Raw genomic sequence first — 18,229 nt, 5'->3', positions numbered from 1 at the left:
GAAAGGAAATAATAAACATAGAAGCAGAAATTAATGAGGTAAAAAGCAATCATATGATTGAGACTATTGACCAAGACAAATATTTTCTGAACAGCTTAATGAAACTGACAAACTTCTGCTAAGGTTAATCAATAAAAAAAGAAAGAAGACACAAATTACCTCTATTAGGGGAAAAATGGAGAATATAAGTACAGATGCAACAGATTAAAAAAAAAGAAGATATTGTGGACAACTTCATAATAACCTGAAAACTTCAAAATATGTATACATTCCTGGAAAAATGCAACTTGCAGAAACAGACTCAAGAAGACATGAAAAACTTAAATTGTTTATGTATAATACAACATTAATTAAACATTCATATATTAGAGAAACTCTTAGCAAACTAGGAATAAAAGGAAACTTCTTTAACTCAATAAAGTGTATCTACAAAAAAAAAAAAAACCCTAAAGGAAACATAAAACTTCATGGTGTCTGGTGAAAACATTCCCTCTAACATCAGAAATAAGGCAAGATGCCTGCTACCAACACTTCATTTCTTCATCATACTGGTTATCCTGGCCAGTGCAGTATATCAAGGAAAAGAGGAAAAAAAGGTATAAAGAGTGCGGAGCAACTAAGCCCGTGCGCCACAACTACTGAGCCCGCATGCCACATGGAAACAACCTAAATGTCCATTGATAGATGAATGGATAAAGATGTGGTATATATATACAACGGAATGCTACTCAGCCACAAAAAGGAATGAAATAATGCCATTTGCAGCAACATGGATGGACCTAGAGATTATCACAGTAAGCAAAGAAAGTCAGACAGAGAAAGACAAACACCATATGATATCACTTACATGTGGAATCTAAAATATGAATGAACTTCAAATATGAACTTCAAATATGAATGACACAAGTGAACTTATCTCTGAAACAGAAACAGACTCACAGACGTAGAGAACAGACTTGTGGTTGCCAAGGGGGAGGGGGTTGAGGGAGGGATGGAGTGGGAGTTTGGGGTTAGCAGGTGCAAACTATTATATATAGAATGGGTAAATAACAGGGTCCTTCTGTATAGCACAGGGAACTATATTCAATATCTTGTGATAAACCATAATGAAAAAGAATATGAGAAAGGATGTATATATATGTATAACTGAATCACTTTGCTATACAGTAGAAATTAACACATTGTAAATCAACTATACTTCAATAAATTTAAAAAAACCTAAAAAATCAAAAAAAAAGAAAGAAGAATGCTCATAGCAACATTGTCCCTATAGGCAAAAACTGGGGGAAAAAATCGTATATCCACCTTCATAGAAGGAATAAACCAACTTAAGTATATTCATACCAATGAATAGCATCAAAGCCATAAAAATGAATGGATTACAGCATAATCAAAGATGAATCTCAAAAACATGAGGCTGTCACATAAGGCTGTGCCTGCAAGTTATGGGAGTGGGCTCAGTAGGTGCTAGAATCTACTACATGCTCCACATGCCAAGCTGAACACACTGGCACAGGGATGCCTATCCCTGAAGGAAGCGGTGCCTTTAAAACTTTTTTTAACTGTCCAGAGGCTCTTTATGGGTTAGCTCTGGCTCTACAAAATCATAATGTTTAAAGACAAGTCAGAAGTGTATATATTCTGTAATATTCCATGTATACAGACTGCAAAACCAAATAAAACTAAGCCATAGTGATTCATATACGTACGTTAAAACTATATAGAAAAACAAGAGAGTGTTTAACACAGAATTCAGAATAGTGATCATTTCTTGGGGCAAGGAGAGCAACCACTTACGGAAGAGTTCCTGATGGGGTTGCAGAGCTCTTAAGGGACTGATGATGCTCTATTTCTTTGGCTGAGCAGTGGGTAGAAGTATTCTGTTATCGTCATTCTTTATCCTGTACACGTATATTTGAAAAGCCCTCCTTATGTAATCCACATCACTGATTTATAGATTCCACCCAGGAGTACTGCCTGGAGAAGGGGTATCAACATAAGGGCTGGACAGGGTATATTGCTGGGGGCCCAGAGCTGAGAGTCTGAGTCCTAAGTGGTCACAGGAGGAGAGACTTTGATGTCTCATGTGCGATGAGGTGGGAGGACTCCAATGGGATCCTTCAAAAATGCTCCATGAAAAAGCAAATTAAAACCACAGCAAGATACCACTATTAGAGTAAAAACAATACAAAACAAAGTGTCAATACAAAAACTTGTACACAAATATTCATAGTAGGTACTGTTATTTATAATAGTCAAAAAGTGTAAACAACCCCAATGTCCATTAACTGATGAATGGATAAATAAAATGTATATCCATATGATAGAATATTATTCAGCAATAAAAGGAATGAAGTACTGATAAATGCTATATCATGGATGAACCCGGAAAACATCCTAAGTCACATGTGGTCACAAAAGACCACATATTGTGTGATTTCATTTATATGACATGTCTAGAATAGGCAAATCTATAGACAGAAAGCAGAGTAGTGGCTTCCAAGGGCTGGAGAGGATGTGTGTGTGGGAATGAGAAGTGTTTGCTGATGGGTATGAGGTTTCTTCGTGGGATGATTAAAATGTTCTAAAACTGATTGTGGTGATGGCTGTAGAGCTATATGAATAGTCTACAAGCCAGGGAATTGTACACTTTAAATGGATGAATTACATGGCAAGTGAATTAAATTTCAATAAAGCTGTAACAACAGAAAGAATGGCTAAAATTTTTTTAAAAATTGACAATACCAAATGTCAGCAAAAATACAGAGCAACTGGAAGATTTGTACATTGCTAGTGAGAATGCAAAATGGTACAGCCACTTCAGAACTAGTTTCTTATAAAGTTAAACATACTCTTAACAATATGATCAAGCAATCTTATACCTAGTTAATTACCCAAGTTAAATGATAACCTATATTCACACAAAAATCTGTTCACTAATGTTCATAGTGGCTTTATTTTAATTGCCCCAAACTGCAAACAACCCAAATTTCCTTCTATGAGGGAATGGATAAACAAACTGGTACATTCATACAAATGGAATACTACACAGTAATAAAAGGAACAAACAAACAGACAACAACATGGATGAATTCCAAGTGCCTTGTGTTAAGTGAAAGAAGATAGACTCGAAAGGTTACATATTATATGATTCTGTTACCAAAATGGGAAAAGCAAAACTCTAGAAACAGACAAATCAGAGGTTGCCAAGAACGGGGGCTTGGGGAAGGTGCTACACACAAAGGATACGGGCGATTTATTGGTGTGATGGAACTCTTCCAAGTATTGTGGTGGTTACATGACTGAATGGGTTGGTCAAGACTCACAGAACACTATACATAGTACACTATAAAGAGTGACTCTTACTGTACCTTAATTATATCTTAATAAAAAAAATAAACCATTCCCCTCAAAATATTGTCCCATGAGAAGAAAATCTCAGACCAGGGGCGTGGATGCCAGATGCCAACTTAACAATTACCTAAAATTGTGTCTTTGCTACTTTGACCGCTTCTCCCCCTAGACCTGACCCTAGATGGGAAAATACAGTAGCTAGGGAGTAGAAATGAGGCTGAAAGAGTAAAAAAAGCAGCTGACTTTACCCCCCCACCAGCCTCACACCCGCCCCCCCCACCTCGTGCCAGGGATTACAGCCTGAAAGGTACCAGAGGGAGGAAGGGGAGGAACTCTATATTGCATACAAATCTGAGGTCTTGCTTATTACCCTGACCTGGACATTCAGTTGCTAAAATGAGACTGTTCTTGTGACTGAGAGGCCAGGAAAGCTATGGGATCGGCCTGAATTCAAATGGAGGTATGGAAACAATCAGCCCACAGAGGGGATTTGAAGGAACAGTAAAAGAAAGAGTAAAGTGACTTTATCATCACCTCCTTATGGAACCCAGTTTGTTTAATACAATGGTTATTTGTACAATCAGTATGTTAATTACAAATGACTCATTTAATCCCTACAAGTGCCAAATAGGGAAGTACTTGTATTCCAAATGAGTGAGATAGTATTATCATAGCTTAATAGAATATTGTAGAAAATGGACCCTATTTCATAATGATCCAGCACCAAAATATGTTTCCTGAGGAAGTGAACTGGGCCCCCTGTACAAGCATAAACAGCAGGAAGGCACAATTCTGTGCTCTCAGATGTATTCAGATACCATAGACACCAAGTGATGGAAGATCCCCACGAGAAGGAAAATTTGTCTGCCATGCACACCTCTGCAACCCTACCTAGTGCTAGAATACTGCCTGCTACAGAGGAAGAAAACATTTGTTGAGTAACTGAATGAATGGAACTCCAAGATGCAGATAGGAAAATGAAAAACAGGAATGGCTTTTCTTTTCCCAGGTGTGAATTGCAATTTTTATTTAATTAGAATCCCAATGATTTTTAGACAAGGGGCTTGGGAACCTAAGACTGTGGGTTGAGTCGCAACTTAATAAAGGTACTGAGCATCACCTAAAGTCAGCTAGTGGAGAGTGAATGGGCTGTGGTGATCCCAGTAACTATAACTGGAAACCTCTCTTTCTGCATGAAACAGATACTAAAAGAAAATTGTGTTCAAATTCTCCATGGAGAATATTTTTATTTGTTTATATTCTTCTTGCATACTCTAAAACGCACAGTGTGATTTTCCTTTCTTCCAAAACAGTTGTGAGCCTGGTCAGTTTATCTGACTTCAGAAGGTCTTCGGAAACATTGCCTTAGGTTTGTGCTAAGCAAGTCACAGAGATTGGTCATAAGCTACTACAAAATTACAGGGGGTCTAGGTATTACGCAACAGTTACTAGAAAAGCGTAGAGAACACCAGACATATAGCCAGACAGAGAGGGTAATAGAAGAGCAGATGCTATGTAAGTAACAGGATTTCCATATATACGACGTTATGTACAGTATCCGAGTTCTCTTACAGACAGTAAACTTATGCTTAAATCATTATTTAAGGGCACTCTAATATAAATACAAGCCTCACTAATTTTAATCTTTTCTCTTTGGCTCACAAGTGCACGAAAATACCATAATCAGTTTTCAGAACTTACTGCATTAATATATAAATAAGATACATTACAAATGGGAAGAAAATACAAGACACCTCTTTAACATGGTAAATCTCTGAATATAAATAAGCAAATATTTCATATACCTACTGTTAAACAGTCATTGAAATCATTGCATGTGTTCTTCCACTCCGGCCCAAGGTCAGACAACAGAAACATCCACAATCTATACAAATTAATCTCTAAAAATACAGCAATAGTACACCTGAAACAATGACTCTGCTACTGTTTTCCCCTCACAGGATACTAATGGGAAGGACGGGACTCTTGTCAGCCAGTGGTGCTTTTTCTCATCCATCATCACTTCAGGCGGCAGAAATACTGAAAATGAAGTCAACTCCTGCCAACAGCATTTCCCTTGGTCCCCGACACCTGGCATTTTGAAAAACATCTTTCCTGGGGTTGTTGCACAAGCTGGTTTGCAGCATGTTTGGCCCTCAGTAACTGCTGAAGGTAAAGTGAATTCTCTTGGAGTGGGAGACATGCTGTGATCTATTACTAAGCCACACTCACTATACAGACATATATTTATAGAGAGAGGTATATATAGCTGTACATATATACTGTACTCCTAATATGCAACTTTTGAAAAAGAACGTCATTTCCTGCTAACTCTAACAAGCTTAAGTAAGGTTTTAACAGTATTCTTCAAGATATTATGTTTTCCCTCAATGAAATGGCCTATGTGTTTCAGCAACATATAGAGTTTGTTCTAGAATACCAGAGGGGAAAGGGAAGTCCCAGAAACTCCTGTTCTATGGACGGCAATTACAGATCCTGGCCCAGCCTCTCTATTTCCTCAATGAGGAAGTCGATATCAGACTGGGTAGCGGCTGGGTTGGAGATGACCATCCGGAAGAAGTTGGCCTTGTCCCCCTGAGGCTGGTAGCCAACCATGGTCGTGCCAGACTCCATCATCAGGGCTTTGATTTTCGGGGCCACCTTGTGAGGGAAAACACAAAACAAAACTCAAGAGTGATATACCATGCTCTTTTTCAAAATGCAACCCATTTCTTAGTTGGAAAAAAGAGCAATTTTCTTTGTGTTACTTGTACAAGTTTCTTCCTTGGCTAGTATCTAATGACTAATTTTTTAAATTGACATGCAGTTGATTTACAACATTGTGATAGTTTTAGATGGACAGCAAAGTGATTCTGTTATACACACATATATATTTTTTCAGATTCTTTTCCATTATAGGTTATTACAGGATATTGAATGTAGTTCCCTGTGCTATATGGTAAGACCTTGTTGTTTATCTATTTTATATAAAGTAGTTTGTATCTGCTAATCCCAAACTCCTAATTTATCCCTCCCCCATCCCCTTTCCCCTTTGGTAACCATAAATTTATTTTCAATGTCTGTGAAGTCTGTTTCTGTTTTGTAAGTTCATTTATATCATTTTTTTAGATTCCACATTCACATTCCATGTGATATTTATCTTTTTCTGTTTGACTTAGTACGATAATCTCTAGGTCCATCCATGTTGCTGCAAATGGCGTTATTTCATTCTTTTTTATGGCTGAGTAATATTCCATTGTATATATGTACCACATCTTCTTTATCCATTCCTCTGTCTATGGACATTTAGGTTGTCTCCATGTCTCGGCTATTGTAAATACTGCTGCTATGAACATTGGGGTGCACATATCTTTTCAAATTAGAATTTTCTCTGGATATATGCTCAGGAGTGGGATTGCTGGATCATATAGTAACCCTATTTTTAGTTTTTTTAAGCAACCTCCATACTGTTCTCCACAGTAGCTGCACCAATTTACATTCCCACAAACAGTGTAGGAAGGTTCCCTTTTCTCCACACCCTCTCCAGCATTTATTATTTTTCATGATGGCCTCTAATGACTATTTAAGTCTACCCAATCACACATTCGTACAGAAAGTACTGTGCAACTGAATTTTGAAAGTCGGACATAGGACAATGATAATAAATTCAAAATCAAAAACAAATGAAAAATTCACATGGGCAACAACGCAATTTAGGGCTTCTGTATAATCCAGGCCTAGGATACTGTCTGGCACATGGACTCTGCTCAACAAATATTTGCTGAATGGTTAGATGAATGAAATATTATATAAATTAAGTACAATACAAACAACTATAAGTAATATATAAACTAGATATAGAAACCGACAACTAGAATGAATCAGCATTAGAGCAGCCTTGAACTTAGTAAAAGATATGTTAACAGACATAGTTTAATACGAAGGTTCCTAGGAATATGTATATTATTCAACTGCCCTGCATATGACCCCTCTAATGACGAACACCAACCTAAGGCAGGGATGCGTCCCCCAGAGGTTCCCATTGATCTGAACCACAGTGAGGGGACAATTCAGACCCAAGAAGACTATAACAAGATGTCTCCCTACCACCCCAAGCCTTTAGCTTTTATTTCTCCTCCGTTAGAAAGACACATCAGAGTGAGGATCTTCTGACTAGCCAGAGAAATTGCAGAGGGTTAGATGAGACAAGGAGTGATTTCATACCTTGTGTAGTTTTTCCCGTCTCTCAGGGCTATCCAGAACGCCCCTGAGGCTTTGTGGAATATACCAGAAACAGACATTCGTGTGCTCAGGCTGTGGAGATTTTCACAGACAAGCATGCATACAAACAAAACAGAAAAATTGTGAGAACCTGAGAGAAAGCTGTCCCCAAACCCCTATGGACCCTTGGCGGAAGTCTCTCAGACAAAAAAAAAAGGATAAAAAAAAGGCTTCATGTTACTTCTATACTTGGGAGAACAAAGCCTGGTTAATCCCATCATATCTGACAAGAGAACTGTTTCCCATAACCCATTTTCTAGATGACTAAAGTTACCCACCTTTCAACACTGAAATGTTAAAAAAAAATTACATTTGGGTCATTTTAAAAAAGGGTATTATCCATCTTGCCATTTTGTAGTACCTCATGTATAGAAGATGCTCAAAACATAGTTAATTTTACCGGTACTGAATATTCTGAGTTTACTCTATCAATACTGAACTTTCTCTGAAGACTCAGGATTATCATAATGAGCATTAAAACTGGTTCTAATCTAGAGCTTCCCTGGTGGCACAGTGGTTGAGAGTCCGCCTGCCGATGCAGGGGACACGGGTTCGTGCCCCAGTCTGGGAAGATCCCACATGCCGTGGAGCGGCTGGGCCCGTGAGCCATGGCCGCTGAGCCTGCACGTCCGGAGCCTGTGCTCCGCAACGGGAGAGGCCACAACAGTGAGAGGCCCGCGTACCACAACAAAACAAAACAAAACTGGTTCGATTAGACTATAAGACAGGGCTTATTGAGATGCTTAGAACTGTTTAGTGTTCCTGCCCTAAAGACTCTCATGCTTTTTAAGTCCTTCTGTGTTCTTGCTATAGTTTTTCAGTTTCCTTCCTAGTTGCTGTCTGCCATCACTGTGCCTGCCTCTCATGGTCTAGAGACATTACATTTGTTTTAACCTGCTAGCAGAATGTTTAAATTAGTGTAAATTTAATGAGAGTGAGGTCCCAGAGGTGAAACGCATGAGCCCTGTATGATTGATTTGAACTGCTCAGGGCTCTCTTTTGCTCATTTGGTGACTCTCCAGTGTGTTCCTAGTAGTTTAGGTGCCTGATAAATAGACTGAATTGAATGCAGGTGGTGTTTTATTACACTAAATTATGAGTGGATGTCCTTTTGTTCAGCACTGGCTCCTATTCCAACTTTCTTTATTCAACTGCGAGCTCCAATAGGGCAGAGACAGTACCTGTTTTGGTCACTACTCTATAATCCAGCTCCTGGCCTGGGGCAAGGCACACCGCAGGCACTTAGCCAACATTGGTATGACAAGTACCTTACTGTGTGCAATGAGGATCTGAACTCAGGGCAGAGACAATTGTATCTTGCTCTCTTCATAATGAATCTATTGTAAAGTAGAACTTCATTTTAGAACCAGTCTTGGAAGACAAGGATAGACCCATCCTATGAGCTTCTTGGAACTGAGGAACACTTTATCATGGACGTACAACACCATAATAAGACCCCAGAATTATACAGGGTTCAGACCTGCCAAGGAAAGACCTCTTACCTACGAAGGGCTGGCTGAGAACTATATATTTTTTAGAAGAGGTGAAGGGGAAAAGTCATCCCAATGCTACCGGAAGAAACATTCATGGACACAGAGGGAAGTAAATGAAGAGTGCTAGAATGAAAATTCAGAAGCAGCTCCTGGCAATGTGGGACACTACAGCTTCAGGAGCTTCCTTCAAGAGATTTTCCAGAAATGCTATACATCTAGTCCAGGATGACAACTTACCTCACCATCAAAAACCATCTCAAATTCCTCTCTGTTTTTAATCTTGGCATAGAGGTATTCTGCCAGCTCCAAGCATTTGTTGATCTGATTTTCAAAGCCCACCGTGCCCTGTTTTAAAAAAGGAAAAGTCATGTTTGTTGGTGACAGGCTGAATTTCCCTGTGATGGCATTGAGAGGGCTATGCTGTCTTTGTCTATCGGAAATATATATAAGAGTATTCTTGGAGATGGTTAGCAAGAGCCATCTCATTAACTATGTATGGCTTTCTCATAGCTCTGCATGCGATAAAGTGTGCCTCATCTCTTTTGAAGGCACTCTAGTCTCTGGGCAGTTATTCTCAACAGGGCTTTTAGCTTCTTGCTAGTAATTCACAGCCTGAAGCCCATTTCTGGTTTGCTTTAGGATGATGCCACCCAAACTGTTGTCTATGGACTGAGGCCAGTCCACAAAATGTAACCAGTCCATGATGAGTCCAAAACTTGAGATTAAGTAGTAAGAAACTTTTATGGTCAATTGACAGAGTAATTTTACGCCTACTGAATTGCATTTTTAAAACCGGTGTTCATACTTTGTATGGCTTTTTATTTCACCTTTCTAGCAATTCATTTATTGTAGTGTACAATAAATGAGTTTAATGAAGACCAATTTATTGTACTGGTCTATGAGCGGTTAAAAACACCCCAGCTGGTTCTTCACCACAGATAGTTGGAGAAATACTACTTTAGAACCCACCTTCCGCAGCAGGAAGTCCTGGCCAAACACGTCCCCCTTACTCCCAGGCAGGCTACCTTCCACGTAGCATGGTATTACCCCTTTCTAGTGAGAGGCAGGCAGACAGAAGCACTGGTCTCAGGATGTGCCCTGAGATGGCAGTAGCTCCATCTATTGACAAACTGACTGAGCATGAGTTTCCAAAGCCAGCATGGCTGATTAGTAACGGCAGCATGGGGGGTGTTGAGTGGGTCGGTGTTAACAAGGAGAGCAGATGCACGAGGCCTGTGGGTTGCTAATGTGTCTGGGCCAAGTCCAACACTGGCAAAGCAGCAGCTGCCGCTGAGCAGTGCTCGGGCCAGTCCACTTTCTTCTTGGGAAGGAAGCCTGCACCAGGTCCCACCTCGGTAACCAATACTCTTTGAGCTAAACTTCCAGCAGACTGTTCAAGCGGTTATTGTCAGGCAAAACCAAGGCACAAATTACTGAGACAGGCCATGTGGTTATAGTTCTGAATGATAGGGCTCTTTCTCTTGTTGCAATTTATGGCTATTTATATGCTTAAAATACCTATGATTACTTTGTGGTAGAAATCAAATTCAGACTATTTCTATATTAAGACAGGATAACTTAATGAGGAAAAAAACTAATAACCCATCAAATTCTTCTTACAGAAAAAGCATTGGACTAGACGTTTGGAAACCCTTTTTTGTTTTGGTATTAGGTGACCCGATCTTATAGACGGAAATTTATTAAAATTACTTTAACAGTAGAAAAATAAAACGATGGTTGCAGTATAAAGCTGTGAAATAAAAACTGCCCTTACTTGATTGCATACAAATACTTTTGAAATAAATAGTCCCATGGTATTCCTCTCCCTCACCCCCACTGGGGGAAATTCTAGTAGTTTGCTTTTTTTCTAGACATAGAAATGCATCCTGAAAGACTGATGAATGCAGACATAGCATGGCTCAGTCTAGGATTTCTTAGAATAAAGTATGCATTTTCTAGAAGAGAGTATAGAAGTACAAATAATGGGAAAGCCATTATTTAAATACAACTTAAAACTGTCATATATATCCCATGATTTGAGGCCATATAAAGGAACTCAGGGTTCTGCACAAAATGTAGTAATTTTATCTTTATCTCTTTCTCTACATCTGCACTAAATAATTTCAGCATCCCTAAGGACTGCTGTGGAAGTCCTTATCTTGGCAAAATTTTTAGTGCTTATAAGAGAAAGTTATAAGAAAAGTCATGCTAATTCAAATTGAGGAGACTGAATGGAAGGAGAGAGAATTTGACATAAGGGATAAAGTGATTTCATTTGCAAAGAAAATACAGTTAATTCAATTATCTAGATATTGACTTCGCACATAATGAATTATCTGGGATATACCTTTGCCTCTCTTTTGCCAGATAGCCTGTGCAAATTACATTTCTGCTCTATTTCCTGAATGCCCTCCTTCGTACCTTTGCTTTCCACATCAGCCAGAACTTGAAGATGTCCACATGGCGGCCACACTGAATGGCTTTATCCCCAGTGTCGTAGGAGACGTCATACTGCTTGTCTGGCTGGAAGAGGTACCCCGCACACATCTGGTTGCATCCTTGGAGGATACCCTGTAATGGAAATCAAGACAGTCGTGCATCTGTATTCACAGGGCAGAGGTGTGGATGGTTTTGAAACAGGGCAGGTCGGACTTAGGGTCACATACAATCTTTCTTCTAACGTCTCATGAGGCCGTGCACTTGTTCTGATGTCCTTCTCCAAAACTACCCTTGGAAAAACCTTTGCCCCTTCTCCTCTATCACTCTGATTGGAAAACGATCTTTTGTCTCAGATGCCAACAACAAGGGCCCACCCTACTGTCCCTCTACGGAGCATCTGGAAATGTGCATGGGTGTTTTAGGTTATTTCACAGACTGGAAGTGCTATGGCATTCAGTCAGCAGGGGTTGGGGATATAAACTTCCTGTAGAGGGTGGGACAGTTTCATGCATGGAAGAATTTTCCTCCGCCAAAGCACACCCTAAAAAAGTGTTCCAATCCTTTCCGGGAGCTCCTATGAAGTTAACAGGCGCTCTACTTAGGAGTGGAGTAAAAAGTTTGTACAGGTACTGGCCCCCACAGGTTGGTGACAGGTTTTTGAGGACGCCTCATTGTGCAACAGTTTTACTGGAGGAAAAAGGCCCTCCGGGCCAGGGTCCTATTAGATTCTTAGGAAAAGAATATACTACCTATTGTTCTAAGTGCCTTACTGGCATTTTATCAGTGCGGTGACATGGTTAAGAGCTCAAGCTTTGGAGCCAGGGTATCCAAGTCTGAAATCTGGCTGACGTTTGCTAACTTGGGCAAGTTACACAACTATCTCCATTTACAGAAGCTTTTTGGTCAACATTCCTTGTTGCCCTAAGTTGACATTTGTAGTTGTGGTTCCAAATAACTTGTTTCAGCTCTTGGGACCACAAACTCAAATAATGCCCTTGTAGTTTCTATCACTGGCAGGGCCCTGGGGGCTGAACAAGGAAGAAGGACAGTTCGGAGCAGGAGCCAACAGGATATGCTGGGTTAGCCGAAGGCTCACATATGCAGGTGGGAAAGAACAGCCATGGCAGGCCCAGTGGGGCTGTCAATCTTGTGAGTTCCTCAGCCAGTACTGTAAAAAAAACCCCATGCAGGGCTTCCCTGGTGGCGCAGTGGTTGAGAGTCCGCCTGCCGATGCAGTGGACACGGGTTCGTGCCCCGGTCCGGGAAGATCCCACATGCCGTGGAGCGGCTGGGCCCCTGAGCCATGGCCGCTGAGCCTGCGCGTCCGGAGCCTATGCTCCGCAACGGGAGAGGCCACAACAGTGAGAGGCCCGCGTACCGCAAAAACACAAAAACAAAAACCCATGCTTTTCTCTTTTTGTGCCTTCTAAAGGGTGTGCAGGCCACCAGCTCGAAGGGCAGACCTTTTCCTTGACCAGGATGGCGGAGCACTGCAACAGCACGCCCATCATCTTGTGAGGATTCCAGGTGACTGAGTTGGCCCTGAAAGAAACACATGATGCTCTGAGGAGGAGGTGCAGGAGTCAGCAAGAGGCAACCGTCCTCTTGAGGAAAACATCACCCACTGCAACTCAAGTCAAGACAAGTTTTTGACACCTCGTCCCCTAAACTGACTAATCAAGTGGTAAACAAATATTTTGCAGGCAGTCTCAGAGTACTAAGTGGCAGACTGCCTCTTCTAAATAACTGCTATTAATACTACCTAACATTTACGCACAGCATTTATTATGTATCCTATTGTTCTAAGAGTGTTACAGGCATTTTATCAGTGCGGTGTCATGGTTAAGAGCTCAAGCTTTGGAGCCAGAGTACCCAAGTCTGAAACCTGGTTCTGACATTTGCTAGTTTGGGCAAGTTACATAACTCCTTTGAGCCTCAGTTTTCCTGTCCATAAAGTGGGGAGAACAGTATCTGCCTCAAGGAATTGAATAAAGGATAAAATGAGTTAGTAAATATATAATGCTAATAACCACGCTTGAATACTTAATCTTACAACAATCCTATCATATAGGGACTATTATCACCCCTATTTTAGATGGAGAGACTGAGGCACAAAAGGGTTCAATACATCACCCAAAGTCACACAGCTGGGAAGTGCTGGAGCCAAGATTCAAGTTCAGGGAGTCTAACTGTCGAGCCAGTGTTCATATCCTCTCCACTAGACTGCCTCCCTCTAGGCTACAGACTCAGCTTCTTTCTGCCTTCCCATTCTTACTAATAAATTGGACTGGTGATGCTGACCTACCTGCTTATAAGGTAGTATGAAGACTGACACATAAAAGCAAGGATCAGTTGGACAATTCTAGACTTTGGCTACTTAGCAGCATTGTTTAAATGCTAAATAAACATAATCTTGCCTGTTTAGGCTGCAATGATAGCTTAACAAGCATGGTCTCCTAGCAACCACAACACTCCGTCAGACACAATTAAATGGTTAAGGAGCACACTAGCTAGGACACTACGGAAACAACTACGTGTAATGTATGATGATTAAAGCTTAGGTAGCTCCTTTCCAATGGCCTAGCCCACAGCTGGGCTCTATGCTTTAATACCTGTGAAGGATGTTTTCCCCAGACATAGCAACTGGCTCGGAATTATACTGCCTCTGCTCTCCCTGGAGCTAAATTCCTGTTGCGAATTTTTAACCTCTTCATCTTGCTTAGATGCATAAGAGGGAAAATAATTTAGTGTATACATGACCACAGGCGTACACTGTATCTCAAGGAGAATAGGAGAGAGGGGAAGATGGCGGAAGAGTAAGACGCGGAGATCACCTTCCTCCCTACAGATACATCAAGGAGAAGAAAGAACGGCTTGATGTACTTTCCCCCATGTGCATAATAAAGAAAACCTTTATGAAAGAGACTGAAAAGTTCTAAGAAAAGTTGACTAAATGTTTATCTCATTAAAAAACATCAGTGTCGGACTTCCCTGGTGGTGCAGTGATTAAGAATCTGCCTGCCTAGAACACTCTATGACATAAATCAAGCAAGATCCTTTTTGACCCACCTCCTAGAGAAATGGAAATAAAGACAAAAATAAACACATGGGACCTAATGAAACTTAAAAGCTTTTGCACAGCAAAGGAAACCATAAACAAGACCAAAAGACAACCCTCAGCATGGGAGAAAATATTTGCAAATGAAGCAACTGACAAAGGATTAATCTCCAAAATTTATAAGCAGCTCATGCAGCTCAATAACAAAAAAAACAAACAACCCAATCCAAAAATGGGCAGAAGACCTAGACATTTCTCCACAGAAGATATACAGACTGCCAACAAACACATGAAAGAATGCTCAACATCTTTACTCATTAGAGAAATGCAAATCAAAACTACAATGAGGGCCTCCCTGGTGGCGCAAGTGGTTGAGAGTCCGCCTGCCGATGCAGGGGATACGGGTTCGTGCCCCGGTCTGGGAGGATCCCATATGCCGCGGAGCGGCTGGGCCCGTGAGCCATGGCCGCTGAGCCTGCGCGTCCGGAGCCTGCGCGTCCGGAGCCTGTGCTCCGCAACGGGGGAGGCCACAACAGTGAGAGGCCCGCATACCGCAAAAAAAAAAAAAAAAAAACTACAATGAGATATCATCTCACACCAGTCAGAATGGCCATCATCAAAAAATCTAGAAACAATAAATGCTGGAGAGGGTGTGGAGAAAAGGGAACATGCTTGCACTGCTGGTGGGAATGTGAATTGGTACAGCCACTATGGAGAACGGTATGGAGGTTCCTTAAAAAACTACAAATAGAACTACCATATGACCCAGCAATCCCACTACTGGGCATATACCCTGAGAAAACCATAATTCAAAAAGAGACATGTACCAAAATGTTCATAGCAGCCCTATTTACAATAGCCCGGAGATGGAAACAACCTAAGTGTCCATCATCGGATGAATGGGTAAAGAAGATGTGGCACATATATACAATGGAATATTACTCAGCCATAAAAATAAATGAAATTGAGCTATTTGTAATGAGGTGGATGGACCTAGAGTCTGTCATACAGAGTGAAGTAAGTCAGAAAGAGAAAGACAAATACTGTATGCTGACACATATATATGGAATTTAAGAAAAAAAATGTCATGAAGAACATAGGGGTAAGACAGGAATAAAGACACAGACCTACTAGAGCATGGACTTGAGGATATGGGGAGGGGGAAGGGTAAGCTGTGACAAAGTGAAAGAGTGGCATGGACATATATACACTACCAAACATAAGGTAGATAGCTAGTGGGAAGCAGCCGCATAGCACAGGGAGATCAGCTCGGTGCTTTGTGACCACCTGGAGGGGTGGGATAGGGAGGGTGGGAGGGAGACGCAAAAGGGAGGGGATATGGGAACATATGTATATGTATAACTGATTAAATTTGTTATAAAGCAAAAATAAAAATAAAAATAAAAATAATAAAAAAAAAAGAATCTGCCTGCCAATGCAGGGGACACGAGTTCAATCCCTGGTCCAGGAAGATCCCACATGCTGCAGAGCAACTAAGCCTGTGTGCCACAACTACTGAGTTGCGCTCTAGAGCCCGCGAGCCACAACTACTGAAGCCTGCGTGCCTAGAGCCTGTGCTCCACAGCAAGAGAAGCCACTGCGATGAGAAGCCCATGCACGGCAACCAAGACCCAGCACAGCCAAAAATAAATAAATTTATTTAAAAAAAAACAGTGTCAAGCCTTATTTAGAAGGTAGTGAATTTAATCCATTTTCTCACTGCTATCATTCACCGAATCATTAAACAATTACACATAGGGACTTCCCTGGTGGAGCAGTGGTTAAGAATCTGCCTGCCGATGCGGGGGACACGGGTTCGAGCCCTGGTCCGGGAAGATCCCACATGCCGCAGAGCAACTAAGCCCATGCACCACAAATACTGAGTCTGTGGTCTAGAGCCTGTGAGCCACAACTACTGAGCCTGCGTGCCACAGCTACTGAAGCCCGCGTGCTTAGAGCCCGTGCTCTGCAACAAGAGAAGCCACTGCAGTGAGAAGCCCGCACACCGCAACGAAGATCCAACGCAGACCCAAAAAATTAAATAAATAAATAAGTTTAAAAAAATCAGTTATACGTAGATCTCACAAAATGTCTTAAATGTTTTTTGAATGTCCTAAAGGTCTGAAGTAAATGATTCTTTGGTGCTACAGGTGGAAAGTAATGAGACATGACGTGGATTCAATTTCCTTCAGAAGACATATGTACTTTAAAATGTTAGAAAAGAAAAAGTCTAGTGCAAAATGTTTCAAGTTTTCCTTGACTCAAAGATGGAAAATGGAAATTGCCTGAGAAATCTAAAGTACAGCTGGACTGGCTTATCTACATTTAAGATCTTGTCCTCCAAGTTAAGGGTCATATAACTATGCTTCAATGAGTCAGTCTCATTCGCTTCGATACTGGCCTTTCAAAACTGAAATGCGGGCTTCCCTGGCGGCGCAGTGGTTGAGAGTCCACCTGGCGATGCAGGGGACACGGGTTCGTGCCCTGGTCTGGGAAGATCCCACATGCCGCGGAGCGGCTCGGCCCATGAGCCGTGGCCGCTGAGCCTGCGCATCCGGAGCCTGTGCTCCGCAATGGGAGAGGCCACAACAGTGAGAGGCCCGCGTACCGCAAAAAAAAACAAAAAACAAACAAACAAAAAAACCCCTGAAATGCAAGGGAAGAGGCACAGGAGAGGTAACAAACACTGAAGCCACTGAGCGCTTTCCCTGACGCCTGCTCCCCGTCCACTTCTCCACCCTTGGTCTGCTCTTACTGCTCTCACTGCTCCAGCCACAATGGTCTCGGTGACAGTCCTTCCTCCAACTTGCCAAGAACAGTCCTACCTCAGGGTCTTTGCATTTGCCCTTCCCACCGCTTGGAACACTCTTCCTTGTATTCATGCTTCCTCTCTCCCTTTATCCCAGTATCTGCTGAAACGCCTCCTCCTCAGAAAGGCCTCCAACTACCCTGTCTAAAATAGCATGGCTTGGCAGATGAAATATCTCTGTTTATGAGACAAGTTAGGTAAGCTGAGTGTCTTACCCTTTTCCCAGCTTAATGGGAAACATCAGCTTAGTGACAAAAAAGAATGAAATAAATCAGCGCCCCTTTCTGTGCCCTTGACAAACTCCCATTTAGCCTCCAAATCCCCACACTGGTAAGTCTCTCTTCTCTCCTACCCCGGCACCTTGCGATCACATCTATTGTTGAGCATATCACATGGTGTGGTAACTATCTGCATACTTGTCTTTTTCTCTTTCCAAATCGTGAATTGAGGCGAGAACTCATTTGACTGGGAAATCCATCATCTTTGATTTCCCAGTGCCTGACATACAATAAGTGCTCAATAAGTGCCTACTGAACAAAAGTGAGCTTAGAGTGAATAAGACGTTGGGAGTCAGGGCAGGGACATTAGGGACTCAGCGGCACAGCATGTTGCATGGCCTGAACGGAGGGAGGCCCCGTGCTCAGCCCTTACCTTTCTATGCCGCTGAGTTTATGGCGGTGCTTCTGAGACATGAGCAGCCCGCCACCCCAGGCAGCCTGTGAGGACAGAGAAAAAGAGAGGGAGAGGGAGGTGGCGCTGAGGAGTCCATGCCCGGTCACTTCACATCTCTAGCGA

General features: G+C 41.6%; 1 protein-coding gene across 1 annotated transcript in view; it reads right to left on the bottom strand.

Moving 5' to 3' along the window:
- Positions 1-5,841: 5,841 nt before the first annotated feature.
- GAD1 (glutamate decarboxylase 1) overlaps positions 5,842-18,229 on the bottom strand; it is a 39,348-nt gene continuing 26,960 nt past the window's right edge. Inside the window, exons 11-16 of the mRNA XM_060106046.1 lie at positions 18,086-18,150; positions 13,031-13,109; positions 11,550-11,699; positions 9,366-9,473; positions 7,579-7,668; positions 5,842-6,015 (exon numbers count right to left, since the gene is read on the bottom strand). Coding sequence (XP_059962029.1) covers positions 5,842-6,015; positions 7,579-7,668; positions 9,366-9,473; positions 11,550-11,699; positions 13,031-13,109; positions 18,086-18,150 — 666 coding nt within the window. The remainder of the gene's footprint in view (positions 6,016-7,578; positions 7,669-9,365; positions 9,474-11,549; positions 11,700-13,030; positions 13,110-18,085; positions 18,151-18,229) is intronic.

Source organism: Mesoplodon densirostris, chromosome 8 (assembly GCF_025265405.1).
Source record: "Mesoplodon densirostris isolate mMesDen1 chromosome 8, mMesDen1 primary haplotype, whole genome shotgun sequence".
Taxonomy (NCBI): domain Eukaryota; kingdom Metazoa; phylum Chordata; class Mammalia; order Artiodactyla; family Ziphiidae; genus Mesoplodon; species Mesoplodon densirostris.
The sequence above is the reverse complement of the archived record's forward strand: the minus strand, read 5'-3'. Positions and strand labels throughout refer to the sequence as shown.